This window comes from Hydra vulgaris, chromosome 03 (assembly GCF_038396675.1).
Source record: "Hydra vulgaris chromosome 03, alternate assembly HydraT2T_AEP".
Lineage (NCBI taxonomy): Eukaryota > Metazoa > Cnidaria > Hydrozoa > Anthoathecata > Hydridae > Hydra > Hydra vulgaris.
Window position 1 is genome coordinate 11,047,205 of NC_088922.1, and position 20,220 is coordinate 11,067,424.

A 20,220-nucleotide genomic window follows, 5' to 3' on the forward strand; every position below is an offset into this window, starting at 1 on the left:
TTTCCAAATTCTGTTTGTAGTATGATCCATTAATCCTTGAAGATTCAAAGGAGTACTGTAGTTTGATGTGACAATTCCGGAATCTGAAATGCAATTATTTTTAGCTTTCACAATAAAATTGTAGGCATGGTATAACATGCAACCTTTATCTAAGGCCCTTTGACGGATAGTTTGATAGTCTAACATTAAAGCTAAAGCTTCTTCTGCTGAGTAGCTTTTAGAGCATGGTATACTACAGGATCCATCAATTTTGCTTTCCATCAAATGTTCGATAACTTTTCCATCAAATGTTTGATAATCTTTAAATCGACCTTCTTTATTGAGATTAAGAATAAGGGCATGAAACAGACTTTCAGTGGTAACACCTAACTTTTTAGTAATCTCTGAAGATCTTCTTTTCTTAGAGCTTGTTGAGAGATCTTTAAATGATTTTGAAGGTGCCCTTCGTTGTACATTTTTTATCATAACTTGCTGTTGAGGTTCGTTTACAATAAATTCCATATTTAACCATTTCTCGTAACGATTTATAAACCTTTGTTTTTGTCTACCTCCCAGTGGGCACAGTACGTTTTTAAAACGTTCTTTGGACGTTTTTATTAGGTTTAAACCTTATAAAAACGTCTAAAAAACGTTTTAAAAACGTTTTAAAAACGTACCTTGGGCTGTCTGTACCCACTGGGCTGTCTCATTCCATTTCTTTTTAAAGTTTTTTATAAACTTTTTGGTTAACCTCATCTGATTGTAGTTCGGATAATATTGAGAAATCAATATACAGACTTTGGTTTTTGCGTCCTTACAAATTAAACTTTCTTATTTATTTTCATACTTTCCTTTAATTAAGTAATCGAAAATGTCTTTATTCCTCATATTTAAAATTAGTTTAACTGCAAAAAATTTCAAGCTGGGCAAACCTGGGCAAAAATTTTCCTGGTTGATCAAAGTTTTATTTTACAAAATTTATAATAAAAAAGTATTAAGCATACGGTTAATTGTGCCTTTTTTTATAAAATTGTATATTTTGAATTATTTTATACTGATTTTCCATATTTTATAAGAATATTAAAAAAAAATGATTTCCGTATGACATCGGCAGGAGTGAGCTTGTATAAAAGTTGGTAAAACAATTTTCGCCTCAAAAAATGTAAATTTCTTCAATTTTTGAACTTCAAACCCTCCCTAGACAAGTTTTTTTTCTAAATACCGACCTAAAAACTTTAAATCTGGATTTCATATAGCATTTTAATTTTTTGATTGCTTTTATTATAAAACAAATTTTTTTTTGTATTTATGACATGGTACTGGACCACTGTGTATTAGGGTGTCCCAAAAATATACCATAAATCGAATTTTAATGTGCGGAATACTACATTTAGCATAGTTTTATCCATAAAGAAAAACAAAACAAAAATTAAGTTTTTAGCTCAAGCGGAAGGTTATTTAGGTGAGTTCACTTTTAATTTATTAAGTAAAACTTGACTTACTAATAACTTTGTTCATATTATTCCGATTACAATTGTTACCTAAGCAAACAAAAAAATGCTGCGTGTTAAACAAACAAATATGCTTGTCGTAAACTTTTTAAGTAAATTTTTTTACAAAATAAATCATCAATTTTAAGGAGAAATTTGTTTTAAAGGCAACAAATTGAACAGCAAATAATATTTAGAATGCAGGCGCAGGCGCAGATACAGCATTTTTTAACGTTTGAATTTAATTTTCAGACATAAAACAAACTCCAAACATATATGTTTATATTTATGTTAAATAAAGATGCTTTGCAAAAAATTACAATGATTGGATCCTGGGAACAAGAAGCCCTAAAGTTTTAGCTAAAACTGCCCTAAACGTAAGAGCAACAAGGTGATACGTAATTTTTTTTACTATTCTCAATTAAATCTATATTCGACGGTAAAATTTAAAATTGACACAAAAATCTTTTAACGTTCGAAAACTATGAGATATAAAAGTTTGACCTTTTCAACATCAAAAAATCACTTTTTTCAAACATCAAAAAATAATATAACATAATGTAAAATAACATAAACCAATATTATTAATAGAAATAATTTTTAAATCTTTCTTTGTAGCGTTCTTTGAAACCTTTTTACGGCTCTTCTGAACTACCTAAATTACAAATACATAAATTTATAAAAAGTACTACATATACATTAACAACCATTATTATTAATAACAACTAAAAATCACATTTATATTTCGTATTATTGAAGAAAATACCTGGAGAGTATCCTTAAGCCTGTCTTCATTGTGTGCTCTCTCTATGAAATCTTGAATTAACTTAATGTGGCGTTCTGCACGGTCATTTACAACTGCAAGTGCTCTTACACACTTTGAAAAGTAAGTAAAAGACTGGGAAACTTCCTCATTTTCACATGCATCGATACCTTTTTCTTTCCATAGCAGAATTTCCTTCTTGGAGATCTCCAATAGCAAGAACAAAAGGTAGGACTGCTCGTTGAAAAAGTCTTCTAATTTCGATGTAGGAATAATTTCAACCTTAGTTTCAGGTCTCTTTTTAATCAGACCTTTTAATTCCGGGATATCATAAGAAAGCAGTTTGTTTAACATGTTGGTCTTTACTTCGGTTTTCAGATCCTTATCAGCAAGAGCAAAAATTGACTTGTTGCGGAGACAGATACCAAGTGTGACGCTTAAGACTTTGGTAAAGAACCTTTCCTATTGCTGCCAATTTTTTAAACTCGTCTACTGTTTGTAACTGAAAAGCAATATCGAACGCCATTAAATCATTTGAAGATGCTTGAGAAGCATTAGGGCTTTTTATAAAGAAGAGCCCATGAAAAAATACTATGTAGTTGGTTGCGACTTTCAGATGATTTATTGTATTTTTTCCAACTGTTTCGGAATCAGCAGGGTGGTACTTTTGAGTTATCTGAATAACCAGTAAATATATACAGTCAGCCATAAACCTTGCTTCATGATGAGCTCCAGGCTGTTTAAATGAAAGATTCGATAACTCAGCTCCTAGAAAAAATGCCATAAGCTCACAAAGATACTTGTAATCTCCTCTCTGAAAAGTATTCTTATGAAGAGCTGTAATACAAAACTCTTTAGTATCCAAGGCAAGTTTGAACAGTAATGAGCCGGGCCTGAAAGCATCTTGAGACAAGTCAAACTTTACAATTCTCTCAAGTTTGTTTACATCTTCGTAAATCTGCGGCCATAGTTTTTGGAGAATTACATAAAGTTTTTTGCTGCGACTACTTGTAGGACCAAATATTTCTTTCATCACATGAGCCACGTGTCTTTCATAAATGTGATGTCTGCACATTAACCAGAGAACCGGTCTTTTAAGGGCATAGGAAATAATAATACTTACAGCACCTTTATTTTTACCAGTGTTACTGGATGTTGTGTCAGAACACAATCCAATAATCTGATCCGACATTTCATAGTATTCAAGCATTGTTTGAATTGCAATGGCTTGATCACTTCCCTTGGAGCTTTCGATTTTTAAGATGCCAGGAAGAAAGTCTAGTGGACCAGACTCTGGTGAAGATGCGCTGATAGCAATTCTATCCTCATATTTAGAAATTCCTTTTTCCCAATCGTATCTTTTCAAAATCTTGGTATCGAAATGTACCACAACTTTTAAACCTCTTATTTTATCAATGCTTTCCTCTCTAATTATCTGTGCCTCAGACTCCACAACATTATGAGTTTTCCTGTTTAGAGTTGATCTTGATATCGAGATATTATCAATATTAAATCCACCAGCCTTGTAAAGAGAAGACAAAAAACACATACCCGGCCTGACTCCAATTCCAAATCTGGTCATAATTGGAATCCAATTGTTAAGAATATTTTCCATACTTAACTGAAGGCAAACTTTGATGTCACTCTGAAACCTTTTCTGTTTTTTCTGGACTTTAGCTGGAGGTAAATATAGTTCGTCGCACTCAGTTTGATTGTCACTATCTGTGCTTGAAAAGTCACTTTCCAAATAGCTGATCTCCTTTTTCTTATTTTTATCTCTATGTCTTTGGATTTTTTCAGACATCTTAACTATTTTTTCTTGTGTCCTGTGAGCATTTTCACAAAATTTATTGTCCATGTTCCCGAATATGACCATATCCCCTCTCAGACAAAGCCTCAAGAATTTTATGTCTTCCTTCTTAGCCTCATCATCCCTATTTTTATCACTTTTTATTAAATCAAATATGTTTGTTTCATTAATAGAGAAGAGAGCTCTGCTCTTTTTCAAAAAAGTGTTCACCTTCTTTTTGTAGCTACCCTCTGGTAGTTCGAGTGTTTTTAGCATTTGTTAAAGTGTGGTATTCCTTGACTTTTTTGGTGATTCTGGTCTTGATAGTTTGCTCCGTCACAATGAAAATATCATTAAACCCAGCCTGCTTCCATAAATTGACAAGCTCTCAGAATACAGACAACAGTAACTATCTGCTTAGTATTCTCTCTGCACACTCCATCAGTAAACCTGGAGTATCTTAAATACGTCTTCCCGGAAGCAACTGGACAACCAATTTTGATGTTGATCTGTGTGGTGCTAAAAAGTTTAAAAAAAAAAAAACATTAAAAAGTTAACATTAAACGTGTAAAAAATGTAATGCTTTTGTTAATTACTTTCAGATTTACCTTATGCTTTTTTCGAGATTAAGCCAGTAATACCTGAGCATTTCTCCATTTGTTGGAAGTCTATTAGGGGCAAAACTTTCTAAAGGAAACCCTAGCAAATAAAATTGTCTCCCCTTTCTTATAGCTTTTGATGCATCATCAATATCTGTTCTCAGTGAATTAACGTGATAATATATGTTTAGAGACATTTTCTAAAAATTATTTTATTTAAAAAATCCTCATTAGACGCATTTGTAGTATACAACTATAGATTATAGTATATTCTATAATATATACAAAAAATAATGAAAAAATAGTGAAACTGGTAAATAAGTTTTATAAACAAGTTCAAACCTGTGTTTTAGACGAATTTCTCGGTTGAAAACAACTTTTTAACTTGATTTCAACTTTAAATATATATTGGCTTGAGTTAAATTTACGCATCATTAGTTTTTATTGTTTATAAAACACGCATCATTTATTTTTATCGTTGGTCATGCTTTTGTCGAAACAAATAAAAATTGACTCGGATAAAAATCAATTTTAAATCAAAATTTATTTATTATAAATTATTATATAAAAGTGAACTCACCTAAATAACCTTCCGCTTGAGCTAAAAACTTAATTTTTTTTTTTTTTGTTTTTCTTTATGGATAAATGCTATGCTAAATGTAGTATACCGCACATTAAAATTCGATTTATAATATATTTTTGGGACACCCTACTGTGTATCGCTTTAATGACACTTATAAATTGAAAAAGGAAACTTCTAAAAAATTAATGACCTATTTTCATAACTAATTTTTCAAATAAATTTACATGATTTGTTTAATAATAAAAACATTTAAATGTTTTGGTTTTTTCTACAAATTTATTTTTTAAATTCTTAAATAATTTAAAAACTATAATTTTATTTACCCTACAGATAAATAAGATAAAAACCTACAATGGCAGCGTCAGGGGCTACCGGAACATAATTAAAGTTAGTAAATGCGGTAGTGGTGTAGTGGTAAAGCGCTCGCCTCATAAGCGAGAGGTTCCGAGTTCGATCCCCACCACGTCCCTGGAAGTACCGCGCTCAACTTATTCATCCGCGCAGCGGCCTTGTTCGTGTTTCGGAGTTATAGAGTTGAGAGAGGGTTATAACCACTATTAAGTAGCCTCCTCATCTGTAGTGGCCTTCTAGGCCTTGAGGAGGCGAATAACAAAAAAAAAAAAAAAAAAAAAAAATGGAATGAATGGTATGCCGTTCTGATTCTTCGGGTTTCTGTATGTTTGGAACATTAATTTTACTTACTCTCAGACCCGTTAAGAAAAAGCATAGCTACTAAGTAATTTGCTTTGTTGTGTCATTTTTCATTATAGTTATTACTTTTAAATTTTAAAATATATCTTGGTTTTAATTATGGCTTGACTTCCTTGTTGCATAAATTCTTCCTTGTTGAATGATTTTAAAAATAATTCTAAAAAAACAAAAGTATAATTTATCAATCTTGTAGTTCTATAAAAAGGAGATATTGTTTTCTATACAATAACTACTCAGACTCGGTTAGTTTGCATTGCTATTAGAAAATTAATTTTCGCATAAGTTTATTAGAGAATTTAAAAACCTTATTTTAATTAATTAAAACTGTTATTGATAAAAATATCTTAAATAAAAATTACATTGATGTTTAAATTATGTAGTAGATGTGCTGTGGTTGATAATTGCAATCTGTGTAAAAATAAAATACAGCGAACTCTGAAATCGTTTTTCCATTTAATCAAGTCCCTAACCTAGATCCGTCACTAAAATGTCTGTCGAAACAGTTCTTAAGTCTTTTGCTGCAAGATCAATTTCCCAGAATATACCAGTTATCTCGACACGCTCTATTAAACGTTCTGTAAGAAGTTTATTTTATAAGAATTGTTAAATTCTATCATAACTATGAATTACTCTTTATTTCTATGTGCCTAGCCAAATAATAGTTTAGCTAGTTTTTGTCAGGTGGTCACTAAATATTAGTGAAACTTTGTGATTTTTAAAATACTTAACAGTAATTGATACTGTCAAAAGCAAGCAAAAATGAATTCATTTGAAATTTTAAACGCTATGAAACATTAAAGTCTTCATTTTTTGTTACACCTATTGGTAAAATTTTCTACAAAACGATCGACATCATCATCAACTAACATCTTTTTGGATAATGATAAATAACTTGAAAGGAAAAGACTATGGAAGATATTACTGGAAGATTTTCTCCCTTCTCTCCCACTTTAATGCACATGTTATGAATCATACAAGCACATACGATTAGTTTTGCCGCATTTTCCTCTTTGCGAAATCGAACTGGAATTTGTAGAGAGTAAAAACTGTGTTTCAAAATTTCGTGCATCATTGACGCTTAAAGCTGTTTGGTTGTTACTGTAAGGTGTGATAAGCCAATTATTATGGGGATAGCCTTGGCACCTAAGATAACTGCTCCTAGAAAAATTTGCTCACCTCGAACTTCAAAAGCGTCCCAAAGTGTTGATTCACGCAACAACTAAAATGTTTGGAAAAGCAATCTAAATTTTTCAGACTAGCTAGTTATTATTGTACTTAATAGTCTAAAGGTGAGTAGGGAGTGCAAATTATATAATATATTTGTAGAGTATACATTTGTTTCTTAAGTTTTAACATTTTTTAAAACAAAATATTTTTTAATATTTTGTCAGACCAGATTTATATAAGAAACAAGTCTTTATATGCTACACTAGTTGTTTACTTAGAGGTTTATTTTTTAAAATATTGTTATTTAGATAATTGATGAATTAGCTCAAATTCATTTACTACAAATTCAGTAAAATTAAAACATGCCCTAGAATCATGCCATCTCTCAGGGCCTTTATTGTAAACGTAATAGATAAACAAATCCGGGCCACAAACGCAAAGAACATTCAAGGAATGGAACTGGTGGCGATTAAAGGATGCATCTTTATCTTTCGATGGAGGGATGATTGGTATGTGACTACTGTCAATGCAACCATACACACTTGGAATCTGTGCCACAGTGTAGAACTTACTGGGTAGGCTGTCAACAGGATTAGGCTAATAAACAACTTCCTCTCGTCGACAAAACAAACTGTCCAGGACTGCATGAACTACTCGACGGCCAGTGTTTTTTCCAACACATGGCAATCTCGCTCAACATGATAGAATGATGCAATTTCTGAAATTCAGGAATTCAATTTTTAAACTATTTTAAATACTATTGGGGAAAGAGTATATTTGAATTATACAAATCAGGAATATTTCCAAACACACAAATCCCACCGGTGTAAAACACAAGTTTTACAGAAACTAAAAATTAAAATTAAAATCGTTGGAATGTTTGCTGCCTTTTCAGAAATAATAAATTAAATTTACATAAGCACGAAACTTATTTTATAATATATAATATATATAAACTTAATTTATATAACCTTGAAACTTACTTATTCAGTAAAAAAATTTAAAACGGTAAAGTTAAGTCATCATTAAAAAACAATAAAAAATACCTAAAAACTGTAGAAATGTTTTAATTTGATAACTTTTTCTTTTTCTGAGTCGGATGATGCAGGTCACCTTTTAGCATTTTTTCAAGGTTATCTAAAAACTAAAACAGGGACTCGGTACCTCTCACGAAAGATAGAATCAGAGATATTCTCTTGAAACTTGCGTTCTTGAAACTATTTTTTGTTTTAATATATATTTATATATATATATATATATATATATATATATATATATATATATATATATATATATATATATATATATATATATATATATATATATATATATATATATATATATATATATATATATTATATCATTGCATTTTTACCAAAGAGTTGAACTTTGTAATTAACAATCTGAAATCTAAAAACATGCTGTTAAGAAAATACTGTTGATTTTTACCTGTCGAGGTGGTCTGTCAGTAAATCTTTTTTTGAAAATCTAAGAGATCTTCAAGATCTGACTCTGGCTTAGAACTGTTAATTTTACAGGGCTAATAAAAATATATATAAGCGTATTTTAACAACAAAAATTTGTTTTGTAGTGTCATTTTTGATTGTAAATTACTGATAAATTTACTTTTAAATTAAAAAAAAAACATCTTGGGTTTAATTATAGCATTACTTCCTTGTGGTATATATTCTTGGCAACTTTGAATAATTTTTAATACAATTCTGAAAAACCAAAAGCAGAGTTTAATAACCTTACACAATACAAAATATTTAATTTTTTATTATAATTTGTATTACTTTGAAGTAACTCTAACAAGAAAACAAATAATTACAAAATGTGTTACTGTTTATCTAAGCATCTCTCTTAAGTATTTCTATTAACAACATTTATGTAACAAAGGACTCGAAATTCTGCATATTAAAGAATCTCTAAGATGTTTCAAATTTAAAAAAGAATGCGTATATGTATTCTTAGCAACTCTCTCACTAAGAGACTTAGCAACATGTTCAATGTTGTTTGCAGTTTAAAATAAATCTTTTGTTTTTAAAATAGCTTTATAGATTTCCAAAGTTCGCAACAATTAAACCAAATAAAAAATATTATTTATTTTCAGTACTTTACCTATTTTCAATATCTTTGACATACTTTTTACATTTTTAACTTGATAAAATTCAGTATAAATTACAATTTTACACACCTCTCGGGCAGTGTAAAATTGTATTTTACATTATTGTAAAATTGTACACAAAAGTCGCCGTAAACTTTTTATAGGACTATGTAATTTTACAATGTCTACAATGTAGCTACATTGTAAAAATTTGAAATGTAAATTCGATTTATAGGATAGGGCCTAGGATTTTTTTTAAAAGTAAACGGAACCGAAAGAACGCTTTTAATCAATCATTATTGTAATGTATTTATATTAGTTGCCGCAATTAATTAAGGCCAACCAAAATAAATACATTGTAATTACTTCTGGCCAAAAAAATCCCTATTGTTTCAGGATTCATTTGACCCGAATATCCGGTAGACAACAAAAAAAGTTTCAGGAACGTTTGATCAAAGAAGTTCTCTCGGTTCCGTTTATATATAAAAATGAATTATTCTAATAACGCCTTAATTATTCGAATAAAGCCTTAAGTATTCCAATAAATTGAAGTGTATCAAAAATTAGCCTAAAGTAATTTTTTTTACAAATTTTATTTCTGTTTGCAATTATGGATTTGTTGCTATCCAATACCATTAAAGCCAAGCATTGTCTAATATGACGACTTACAAAGCAAAGCTTCGTAATAATTTCAAAGAATTAAACTCAAAGTTTCTTGTTGTAAACAAAGATCTTCTTTCTTTTCTTGAAATGGAACCTTTTATTCCAATGCAAAAAGAAAATGAAGACTATATTGTTTTTACACACGTTTAAACACGTTTTTTTTTATGTTTTATTTTGTTTATAAAACAAGCAATCTAATGTTAAATATGGTTTTTTTAGTTATATATATATATTTTTTTTTTTAATTTTTATTTTAGGTGCCCCAAGAAGTCCTAACGGTCTTGTCACAGAGCACCGCGGAAGTGCATTTAACCAGGAAGTTCACGCCTCCTTCCTTACCGTGAAGCGAAATCTTGTCCAGAGCTCGTTTCGAACCTGGATCTCCTGCTTATAAAGCAAGCGCTCTAACCACTGCGCCACGGCCGCACTATATTTAGTTTATATACGTCATGAATTTACAGGTCAATGTAAAATGGTAACTGTCTTTACAACTCTGCTGCTTTATTTATAAATTCATCAGATAAAACACATGAAATTCTTTGACTATTTTTAATGTGATGGTATCATCATTATTATCCTAGTCTGAGTTATCATCATCATTTTGATCTCTCTCTGGAGCAGGTCTAGCTGCTGTTTGCTCTTCCATGGAGTGGTTTTCCCAAACTGGTACAAAGGAGTTTAACAGATCGAAGTTCTCGTTGATGAAGACTCAGTGGTTTTTGGAGACAACCTGCACCTCTTTAGGTGGACACCTTTCCAGCTTCACTAAAGGCTCGCTCACTTGAGGCACTTGAGGCTGCAGACAATAATATTCCCTTGCTAGCCCTGTCAAGATGGGCATCTCCCTGCGATTTGTCCTCCACCAGTCAAGGACATCAACCTTCAAATCTATCACAGTTGTTTCTCTGAAGTTTGCCCACTCAACGGTAATCGGAGGACTCTCAGCATTTGTCAGCCTGAATTAACTGGACACAGTCTAAAAGGAAGGAAGGAAGTTAAACGTTTAGGAAACTTAGTATAACTTTGCTTACTTTTATCTAAAATTGTTCAAATTCAAGTAATTTTTAAAAATACCGTTTTACTTTGAACCGCTCCCCCTCTCCCCCGTATGAAATCGTATCCTCAAATTAAAATTTTTTTGAATTTGTTTGTTTAATTGCATTAAGATTAATAGAAGTATTTGTAACTAGTTTTAAAGAAATTTATTTTATGAAATACTTAATACCTATTACCTTTGCTGCTGCCTTCAGAATTTAGTCTCACCATCATCTTCAAGAAGCTCATGGGTGATCTCATCTGAGACATTAATTGTACCTAGCTGGTTTGACATCCAGTCTGCTGTTGTAAGATAACTGACTTTCAACTTGTCAAAAATCTTATCCTTACATCAAAAGCGTGCAGTTGTTGGCCTTTTAAGAAGAGGTGTAGCAGACAGCCTACAGAATGTAAGAATGAGTGTGGTTCATTCCTTTTTGTCAGCCCGGAAAGCACACAGCATTCTTCGGAGATGGTCGATGTCTAGTAGCATCATATGGACAGAGTTCCATCTGGTAGCACAAGGAGCTGTAATCTTTCTGTAGGGTACTGAAACAAAAACTAAAATAAAAATTCGCAAAAAACTTTGCGTGAAATCATAAACTCTTAGAAAACTTTGTTTAAAATTTAAAAAAATTAAGTTGTGAAACTTCGTACTCGTATCTACTTAAAAAGTTAAAAATATTACCATTCATCTCGAGGCACTTCTTTATCAACACCCCTTCAGGAAGAGGAGAGTGATGGACTTGGGCGGAGATTATCCTGCATGTATTGATAGCAGCCTTGATATCAGACTGTTTGCTGATAGTCCTTTTCAGGGCCAAGGTTAAGTTTGTGGACAATGCACGTGATTGAACCACTTTCAAGATCAGCAATAGTCTCTGACTTCCTCAGTGCAGCTTTTATCTTTGAAACCTTAAACCTCGAGTCAAAGTGGGCAATCAGTCTTTGGAACGGGATAGAGTCACACATGGAGAAAGGCTGATTGTCAGTTGCAAGGTAAATCATGAGCTCCATTTCACCACGAAGTTAAGTGGTGCTCTGTTTTGGATAGCGCAGAATCTTTCTGGCTTTTAGAACTCTTTTTCTTTTCCTGTGACCTAAAAAAAATTGTACGTTTGTTAACATTGAATTAACTTCGGATACCGTTGTGTACATCAATAAAAAAAACTTGACATAAAGTCGTATAACTTCGCTTCATCGCATCGTAACATCCATTATTTAACAAGTTACCAGTGCCAACTGTTTCTAATTCATCTTCTGTCTCTTCAACTCTGTACTTCTTGGCAGCTTTTGCCTCATCTCGTATCTTTTGATTCTGGCACATTTCAATGTACTCATCCAAATGGTTGGTCCTTCTTGCAGATATTGCACACACCTTAGGCCTAATATACCCTGTATTTCTTTAGGAAGTACTGCCAAACCAGCGAGCGATTAGTCTTTATATTTGTTTGATATTTTACAACGTTTAAATTGTGTTAAATAACATTCACAAAGTTATAAGGTTTTTTCAACTTTTTGCGGCTTTCAACATTGTTTTAATTAAGTTTTAACAACTTTTAAAGGTTTTCAAAGTCGATTAAAAGTTAAAGCTACATCTTTTTTACGCCTTTCATAACTGTTTTATTAACTTTGTTTTGAAGTTTACGGATTTCAACTTCGTTTAATTTAAGTAACTTCAGCTTACTGACGGCTTTCAAAGTCGAACAAAAAGTATACAATTTTGAAAACCGTAACTGTTATCTAAACCGTAACTCGACTGTTTTATCTTTACTATTAATGTTATTATTATCTTTACTACTCTGTTGAGTTGTTTAAGAAATCTTTTATTCAAGAAACCCAATAATTTTAAATCAAGTGGAATCTAAAAGATTTTCTTCACTCTCTAGTGTTTTCATGGCATGTGTTTCATTTGAGTCTTTTGATTCTTTTACAGAATCAAACGATATAAACATTTCTGAACTTATAAAAAGAGAAGCCTATAACAATTGCAGAAACAATAAATTTGTTTCTTTTCTTTGTTTAATTGCATTATCTACAATGTTAAATAAATAAATTCATCTATTTATCCTGAATTTGGACTTGAAAAATATAACAAATAAACAATTTTAAAAAATCATAAAACAAATAAAGAAATTCAGAGTATTTTATAGTGTAACACAGATTGTCGCTCTATTTCCAATGATAAAGATAGTGGTCATCAAATCATTTTGTCTCTATTGTGAAAAGAGGAGTTTTATGCTCAAAGAAATTTGTCAAAAGTGATTTAAAAAGAGCATCGTGTTCAGTTTTGTCAAGTGTTCTATCGCATTCTTCTGTTACCGCTAAGGTTTTTAATTTATCTTGCCAACCTCCTAAAAATCTATTTTCAAAAAAAAATCATTAGTTCAATCTCACATAAAGTTTTGCATAGAAAACAAAACTAAAATTATGTAAATATTGATATTACTCCTAATCAAATCTTACTTAATTGTATTCTTTGCACATCTTGATCAGTCTTCAAGCCTCCCTTTTTATGATGTTTCTACCTACTATGTGTGCGGTAGACATTTATCTGCGGGCAAAGATGATTCAATGTTATTAGATCTAGTTAATAAAATATTTATTCCTAACTTGTCATTTGTTTTTCCTGTTTCTGGTGAAAAAAAGAAACGATCATTTTTACATAAATGGCTTCTTGAATATTCCTGGTTAGCTTAAGTAGCTTAGTTAGCTTAGGTAGATTGAAGATGGAGCATACTGCCTTCCATGTACACTGTTGGGTAGCAGTTTTCCTAACATTACCTCAATAATCAACTTGATTCGAAAACCTTTTACAACATGGGGTAATGCAACTCGTGCTTATATGGATCACAATAATAATTGTCGACTTCGTCAAATGTCAATGCGTTGTCTTAACATGCTGCAATGTAGATCTAATTAAAAAAAATCTGATTGAAGTTGACATCGATAATGTTAGAAAAAAGCTTATTATAAGTAATCGAAATAAATTAAATCCAACTATAAAGACAACTATTTCTTGGCCGCAACGATATTGCTTTTCGATGTCATCGTGATGACAGTAAGTATTATCGAAAGATCGGAGAAACATTTAAAGACAACATTGGTATAGGTAACTTTGCAGAGCTTTTAAATTTTTGTATTGAAACAGGTGATAAAGTTCTTGAGCACCATATTCGTTCTTCTCCTAAAAATGCAACCTACATATATAAAACCACACAAAACGGGCTTATTGAATGCTGTGGAAAAACAATGGAAGAAGTTCATATTAAGAAAATTATAAAGTCAGGTTATTTTTTGTGATGGAGCCTCTGATTGTTCTAATGTTGAACAGCTATCTCTAGTTATAAGATACATTGACTGTGATAATGTTATTTGTGAAGACTTTCTATGGTTTATTGAATGTAAATCTGGTATAACTTGTCTAAGTATTGAGCAAAGAATAATTTCTGCAGTTGATGATCTTGGCCTTGATATCCAAAAATTGTAGAGGCAGGCCCGGATTAAGGTCTACAGTGCCCATAGGCTGTAAAAAATTTGGTGCCCCCAATTAAAATTTTTTTTTTACATATTTCTCTACTCGATACTTGAATAAATAATAAAACTTTATTTTAGGTTTATTAGCCACATCAATATGTACATGTATATAATACCTATGTGAAAACAAATAAAAACATAAAATTAAAATTAAACAAAATATGTTTTAGATATATAAAAATATTAAATAATCGTATTACAAAAAGTAACAAACCATTATTTTATACTTTTCTTTTTCTTGCTTTTTGATGGGCAAATGTGTTAATAGTATCATTAAAATCTAATTTTTCAACCAATTCTGCTTCAATGCTAAATATTGCTAATGCATTCAGTCTTTCCTCCTTCATGGTTGACCTCAAGTAGGATTTTACTCTTTTAAGTACAGAAAAAGCTCTTTCGACTGAGCTGTTTGAAACTGCTGTACTAAGGTACATACGCATAACTACTTCTAAATTTGGAAACATACACTCTAATTCTTTGTTCTTGATGTACTTATACATAGAGAGAACAGATTTTACATTTTTATCCGTGGAAATTAATTTTGAAAAAAGAATACACTAATCTATAAGTAAGCTTGAGTTTTCAACATCATCAATAAAATATTTTGCCAAAGTTTCACATGTGTTCCTTATAACAATAGAACTCAGTGTTTTATACAATGTGGGTATACACCCATAAATATCTGATATTTTTTCATAAGCTTGTCTTCTTGAACTAAGTTGACATTTAAGAGTATCAATGATCACATAATATACATTTCTAATAAAATCTATTTTCCCTGTGATTTCTGTGAGAGGTTGAGATCTTGATTCATCAGCCATAGCCTTAAAAAAAATAGTTTTTAATGTTGTTAATGTTTATGACTTTTTTCAAACTATTTTATGTGTATTTTAAAATTAATAAGTTAAACATACCTTTCTCTTTTTTTTTCTCTTGGAATTTTTGAAATACTCCGAACAATCAGTAATTTCAACAGCCTTTTTTTCAAAAACATCAAAATCATCTCTGATCTGTACCAAGTAATTTTCAAGGCCATTATATAGGTCTAATACTGTATGAAGATCAATGTCAGTTGATTGTAATTTTTTATTTGTAGCATTAAAACTAAAATCATATTAAACTTTATATTAATTTATTTATCTACTAAGCTGACCCTAATAAAATAAAATAAATGAAAGCATAATTTATTTTTTAAAAATAATTAATTTATAGAGTGAAAAATACCTGTTTAATATTGAATTCCATATGCATATCATTAAACCAATTTCTAAAATTTTTAATCTTGCAAGCAACCCATTAGCTTCTATTTTATATACAGCTTTTTCTTTCTGATTATCAACTATACTATGCAAAGCTTCAATTATAAATGCATAAGAATTAAATAAAGCATGGCAAGCATCAAAACGAGCACTCCAGCGAGTTACTTATAAATTTTTTACACTAAGATTTTTCTTCAAATATGTTTTTAAAATGTCCCAACGTGCAGTAGAACTAGAAAAAAAATTGTATAGTTCCTGGAGAAGCAAAAAAATTGAAGTAGCAGAATTAAAACTTTCTGCTACACACGTTCCGACCAAGTTAAGAGAATGCGCAGAACATGGTACATACTCTGCAAAATAATTAAAACTTTTAATTCTTGACTGCAATCCAGAATACTGACCTGACATATTTCTCGCATTGTCGTAGCTCTGGCCGCGACAATTTTCAATTGGTATATTGTGTGAATTAAGAAAATCCATTACAACATTGCTCATTTCTTCAGATTTATGATCACTGTTTGGAATGAATATTAAAAATCTTTCTGCAGGTACACCGCTAGGTAAAATATATCTTAATGCAATAACAAGTTGATCGACGTTTGCTATATCAGGTGTAGAATCAACAATTAAAGAATAATACTTGGCTGCTTTTAATTCTTTTAATATAATTTTAATTATATCATTCTTCATCAAAAGTAAAACTTCTTCATAGACTGTGGATGATAAATAAGACGGAGTTCCTTTCCCTCTATTCCCATATTTTTCTATATGTTGAGCAATAAAAGGGTCAAATTTAGCAAGTAACTCTAACGTTCCCAAAAAGTTCCCATTGTTAATTTTGTTAAATTGTTCATTATCACCTCTGAATGATAAACCTCATGCACCGAGAAATTTAATTACTTCAACAATTCGATGAAGAACAGCTTTCCAGTAATTCATTTCATCAGTCACTTGTGTTGCCAATTGAGTGTCAATTCTACCTACATCACTTTGTAATGTAATAAAACTAATGTATTATTTTTATGTGCCAAAGAATTTTCGTGCCTGGAAATAAGTAAATGTCCATTTTTCCGATCATTAAATCCAGCATCTCCCAGTTGAGTACTGCATCCAAATAATTTGCATGGAGCACAAAATAATACAAATTTTGAAATTGAATAAACAAGCCATTTCCGTGAAACATTTTCTCCGCTTTTTCGATTTTTCGTAAAGATTGATTTACTACAATAACGATCATAATCAGAATAAAATCGTTTTGATGAGGTAAAATCTGCATCAATGTTCTGATCATATCCAAATTTTGCAATATAATTACGACATATATTACTATTTGTCCAATCTGCTGGATCTTTAAAATTATTTGTATAATTCTGCGTAAAAGGATTAGGAATGACATTTAACTCAGATTTTTCTGATTCCTCATTTACATCAACAACTGATTGATCTGAAGAAGACGCAGTACATTGAATAGAAGTAGTAGAACAATTATTAGTAATAGTTATATCATTTGAAGATTCTAGTTTATTATCTTCAACACAACTAGGGGTAATGTTATTTATTTGTTTGAAAAAATTATTTAACCTAGGTATTTTACTAAGTAAAATCACTTCTTTTTCTTTTTTAAAAATTACACGCTTTCTCGCTTGGGCTCCACTAATATGTCGTTTCTGATCCATTTTTACATAAATATCGAACACTAAACTATATATAAAACGCACTACTCGCACTAAAGTAAAACCTTTATAATTTAAATTTACAAGTTACAATAGTGTTAACAAAACATACGTACGATCAAACGGAGGAATTTTCGATGCACGTGACGCGTGTATACGAAATACTAATACTATTTAATATTTTATAAAATCATTTAAAATATTTTAAATAAAAAAAAATATTTAAAAAAAATTTAAAAAAATGGTCATAAATTGGGTAAAATAGTATAAATACTATTTTACCCAATTTATGACCATCGGCGGGGAGCTGCGACAAATATAAATAAGTAAACGCACTGGCATTGTCTGCCGTCTGCGGCTCCACATACGTTATCGGTGTGCGACCAGTTCTACGGAAAAATAACAATCTAAAAATAAAACGAGGTTTAGAAGACCGCACGACAAAACGCATTGATTATTACTATTTCAAATTTCCGATATTATTTAAATAAAAATAACATCAGGATAGTATTGTGCTTATTGCCAATAATTATTTTACAGATTGTACAATTTTTCTAGTTTAAAAAAAAAAAAGGATAGTATGTAGTGCCCGTGCCCCTAAATTCGTGGTTGTGTAGGCTGAAGCCTACACTGCTTACGCCTTAATCCGGGCCTGTGTAGAGGTCAAGGATATGATGCTGCTGGGGCAATGCCTGGTAAACTAAAAGGTATTTCATTTAGAATTAAATTGATCAATTCAAAGGCAATTTTTGTTCACTGTGCATGCCATAAACTTAATTTAGTTGTTAGTAAATCATGCAATGTTCAGAGTGTTAGAAATGTTCTTGTTTAAATCAAAGGTAAATCATATTATTTTAACTTATCACCTAAACGTGCCAGTTGTCTCAATAAATTCATTTTTCCTGGTCAAGTAAAATTAATTGATACATGTCGAATTAGATGGGTTCAGAAACTTAGAGGTCTGGATGCTTTTTTTGATAACTACATATCGCTTTTTCATTCAATAGAAAAAAAAGGCATACAATGAAGGTAAAAGTTATAATGTTGATACTTCTTCAAAAGCTTCATATTTTTTTAATCTTATGACAAATTTTTCTTTTATTGTAAGTTAAGTTTTAACAAAACAATTAATGGACTATTTCTATGCCATCACTGTTGTTCTCCAAACTAAAGCGTTTGATATATTACAAAGTGTAATGAAATAAATTGTTTAAAAACTCAAATTTTTGATTAAAAAAAAAATATTGATGTCTATCATAACAAATGGTGCTTAATTTCTCTTGATCTAGCTAAGACTCTTGATATTTGAGAAGTTAAACCAAGGCTCTGTGGCAGACGAGTTTATAGGGATAATTATCCCACTGATAAAGTTTCAGATTATTTCAAATATTTCATTATATCTCCTCTACTAGATCTTTTAATAATTGAATTAGAAGATAGATTTGATGAAGGTGAGATGATGAGGTTAGATGCTTACAAAGGTTTATCTGGTATTCCTGCAACTGTTGTAAAAAAAATATGAAGAAAAATGTTTTTAGAAGTTAGATTTTATGGAACTTTTGCATTTTTATATATCCGATATGCCTCATCCTACATTAATTCATGCTTAATTAGATTTGTGGGAAACATTTTGGAACAATCGATCTGTGATCCCATCCACTATTATAGAGACTTTAAAGTCAATTGATATGAGGGATTTCCCAAACATTAGAGAAGGTTTTTTAATAATGGGAACAACTCCAATTACTATTTGTGAATGCGAGAGGAGCATTTCTGTTATACGCAGATTTAAAACTTTTATGCGAAGCTGTATTACAGAGTCAAGGTTTAATCCTTTAGCTTTGATGTTTATTCATCAAGAAATAAATCCTGATGTAGAAAGAGTTTTAAATATTTTTTCAGTTTTTGGGGAACGACGCTTAGAGTTGGTTTTTACCTAATATTAATTTATTAATTTCTTTTCTGTTTATTGACTATATTACTGTATTTTATTTTATTTAATATTAAAGTTTATCTTATATTTAGTGAAAATTAGAAAAGCCAACATAAAAAATTAAAAAAAAAAAACTATTAAAAAAATTTGGCATAATCTGCCTATCAAGAAAAGGAAAGAATCCAGAAATGGATGGCTAACCTTAGGCCACAAGACAGGTTACAGACGCAGTTCAAAGTCCTATGACTTACCTTCTTGTTGGTGCACTTCGTTAAATAAGTTAGGCAAGTAAAAAATGTCTAATTTATGAATAGAATAGCCAAGGCAATATTTTTATTAGTTTTGTTTTATATGGGTTATTGAAAATAATGCCAAGTAAGTAATAATAGAGTACTGATGCCGCTTTATTGACGAATTGTCAAAATATAGTCGGCGATATTTTTTTGCAAGCTTCCCACCCCCTCTCCCCTCGCTGGCCTGGGATAGGGGTTTACAAAAAAATATCGCTGATTATATTTTGGCAACTCGAAAAAAAACAGGTAACACTCACGAAAAATCCTGCATCCGCCGCTGTTACATAATGACAATATTGAGTAAATATGGTGCTTTGTACAGTTTCAAAAATAATTTCTGGTGGGTGTATCTGTAGAGTAGAAGGTCGTAGTGATGAACAAACAAACAAGTGAACAAACAGGTTGTAGATTCAATCAATTACTCCTATAATTTGTTTAAAAAATTCAATATTCAGGTTTATATATGTGGTCACATTAAATACTCAAAACATTTCAAATAAATAACAAGGAAACAAAAGACGTATTAGACTTAGTGATATCAGAATCTTTGGCTAGAGTTTTTCAAATAAAACGTATCAAATAGATATTAAACTTTTTTTGAATATTTCTTGAATATTTTAACATTCCTTATTTTTTTGT

At 30.6% G+C, this 20,220-nt stretch overlaps 2 protein-coding genes across 2 annotated transcripts; both read right to left on the reverse strand.

The window, feature by feature from the left end:
• Positions 1-1,734: 1,734 nt before the first annotated feature.
• LOC136077946 (uncharacterized) lies at positions 1,735-5,023 on the reverse strand. The gene is made up of 4 exons (XM_065792317.1): positions 4,963-5,023; positions 4,630-4,820; positions 2,236-4,540; positions 1,735-2,124 (listed from the first exon to the last, which is right to left on the reverse strand). Exon 3 carries the CDS (start codon positions 4,295-4,297, stop codon positions 2,618-2,620), a length of 1,680 nt encoding a protein of 559 aa, XP_065648389.1. The 5' UTR covers positions 4,298-4,540; positions 4,630-4,820; positions 4,963-5,023; the 3' UTR covers positions 1,735-2,124; positions 2,236-2,617.
• A 9,957-nt stretch (positions 5,024-14,980) lies between these two features.
• LOC136078462 (uncharacterized) lies at positions 14,981-17,358 on the reverse strand. Its single transcript, XM_065794233.1, has 5 exons — positions 16,667-17,358; positions 15,976-16,544; positions 15,648-15,846; positions 15,338-15,527; positions 14,981-15,247 (listed from the first exon to the last, which is right to left on the reverse strand). The coding sequence occupies exons 1-5, from the start codon at positions 17,356-17,358 to the stop codon at positions 14,981-14,983; spliced, it is 1,917 nt and encodes a 638-aa protein (XP_065650305.1).
• Between the last annotated feature and the right edge of the window lie 2,862 nt (positions 17,359-20,220).

Excerpts from the sequence above, each read along its gene's own strand:
- LOC136077946 (XM_065792317.1), bottom strand. The coding sequence starts at position 4,297 with ATGCTAAAAACACTCGAACTACCAGAGGGTAGCTACAAAAAGAAGGTG.
- LOC136078462 (XM_065794233.1), bottom strand. The coding sequence starts at position 17,358 with ATGGATCAGAAACGACATATTAGTGGAGCCCAAGCGAGAAAGCGTGTA. Across the intron at positions 15,528-15,647 it reads TGGAATTCAATATTAAACAG|TTTTAATGCTACAAATAAAA; the intron begins GTATTTTTCACT and ends ATATGATTTTAG. Across the intron at positions 15,248-15,337 it reads AGAGAAAAAAAAAGAGAAAG|GCTATGGCTGATGAATCAAG; the intron begins GTATGTTTAACT and ends ATTTTTTTTAAG.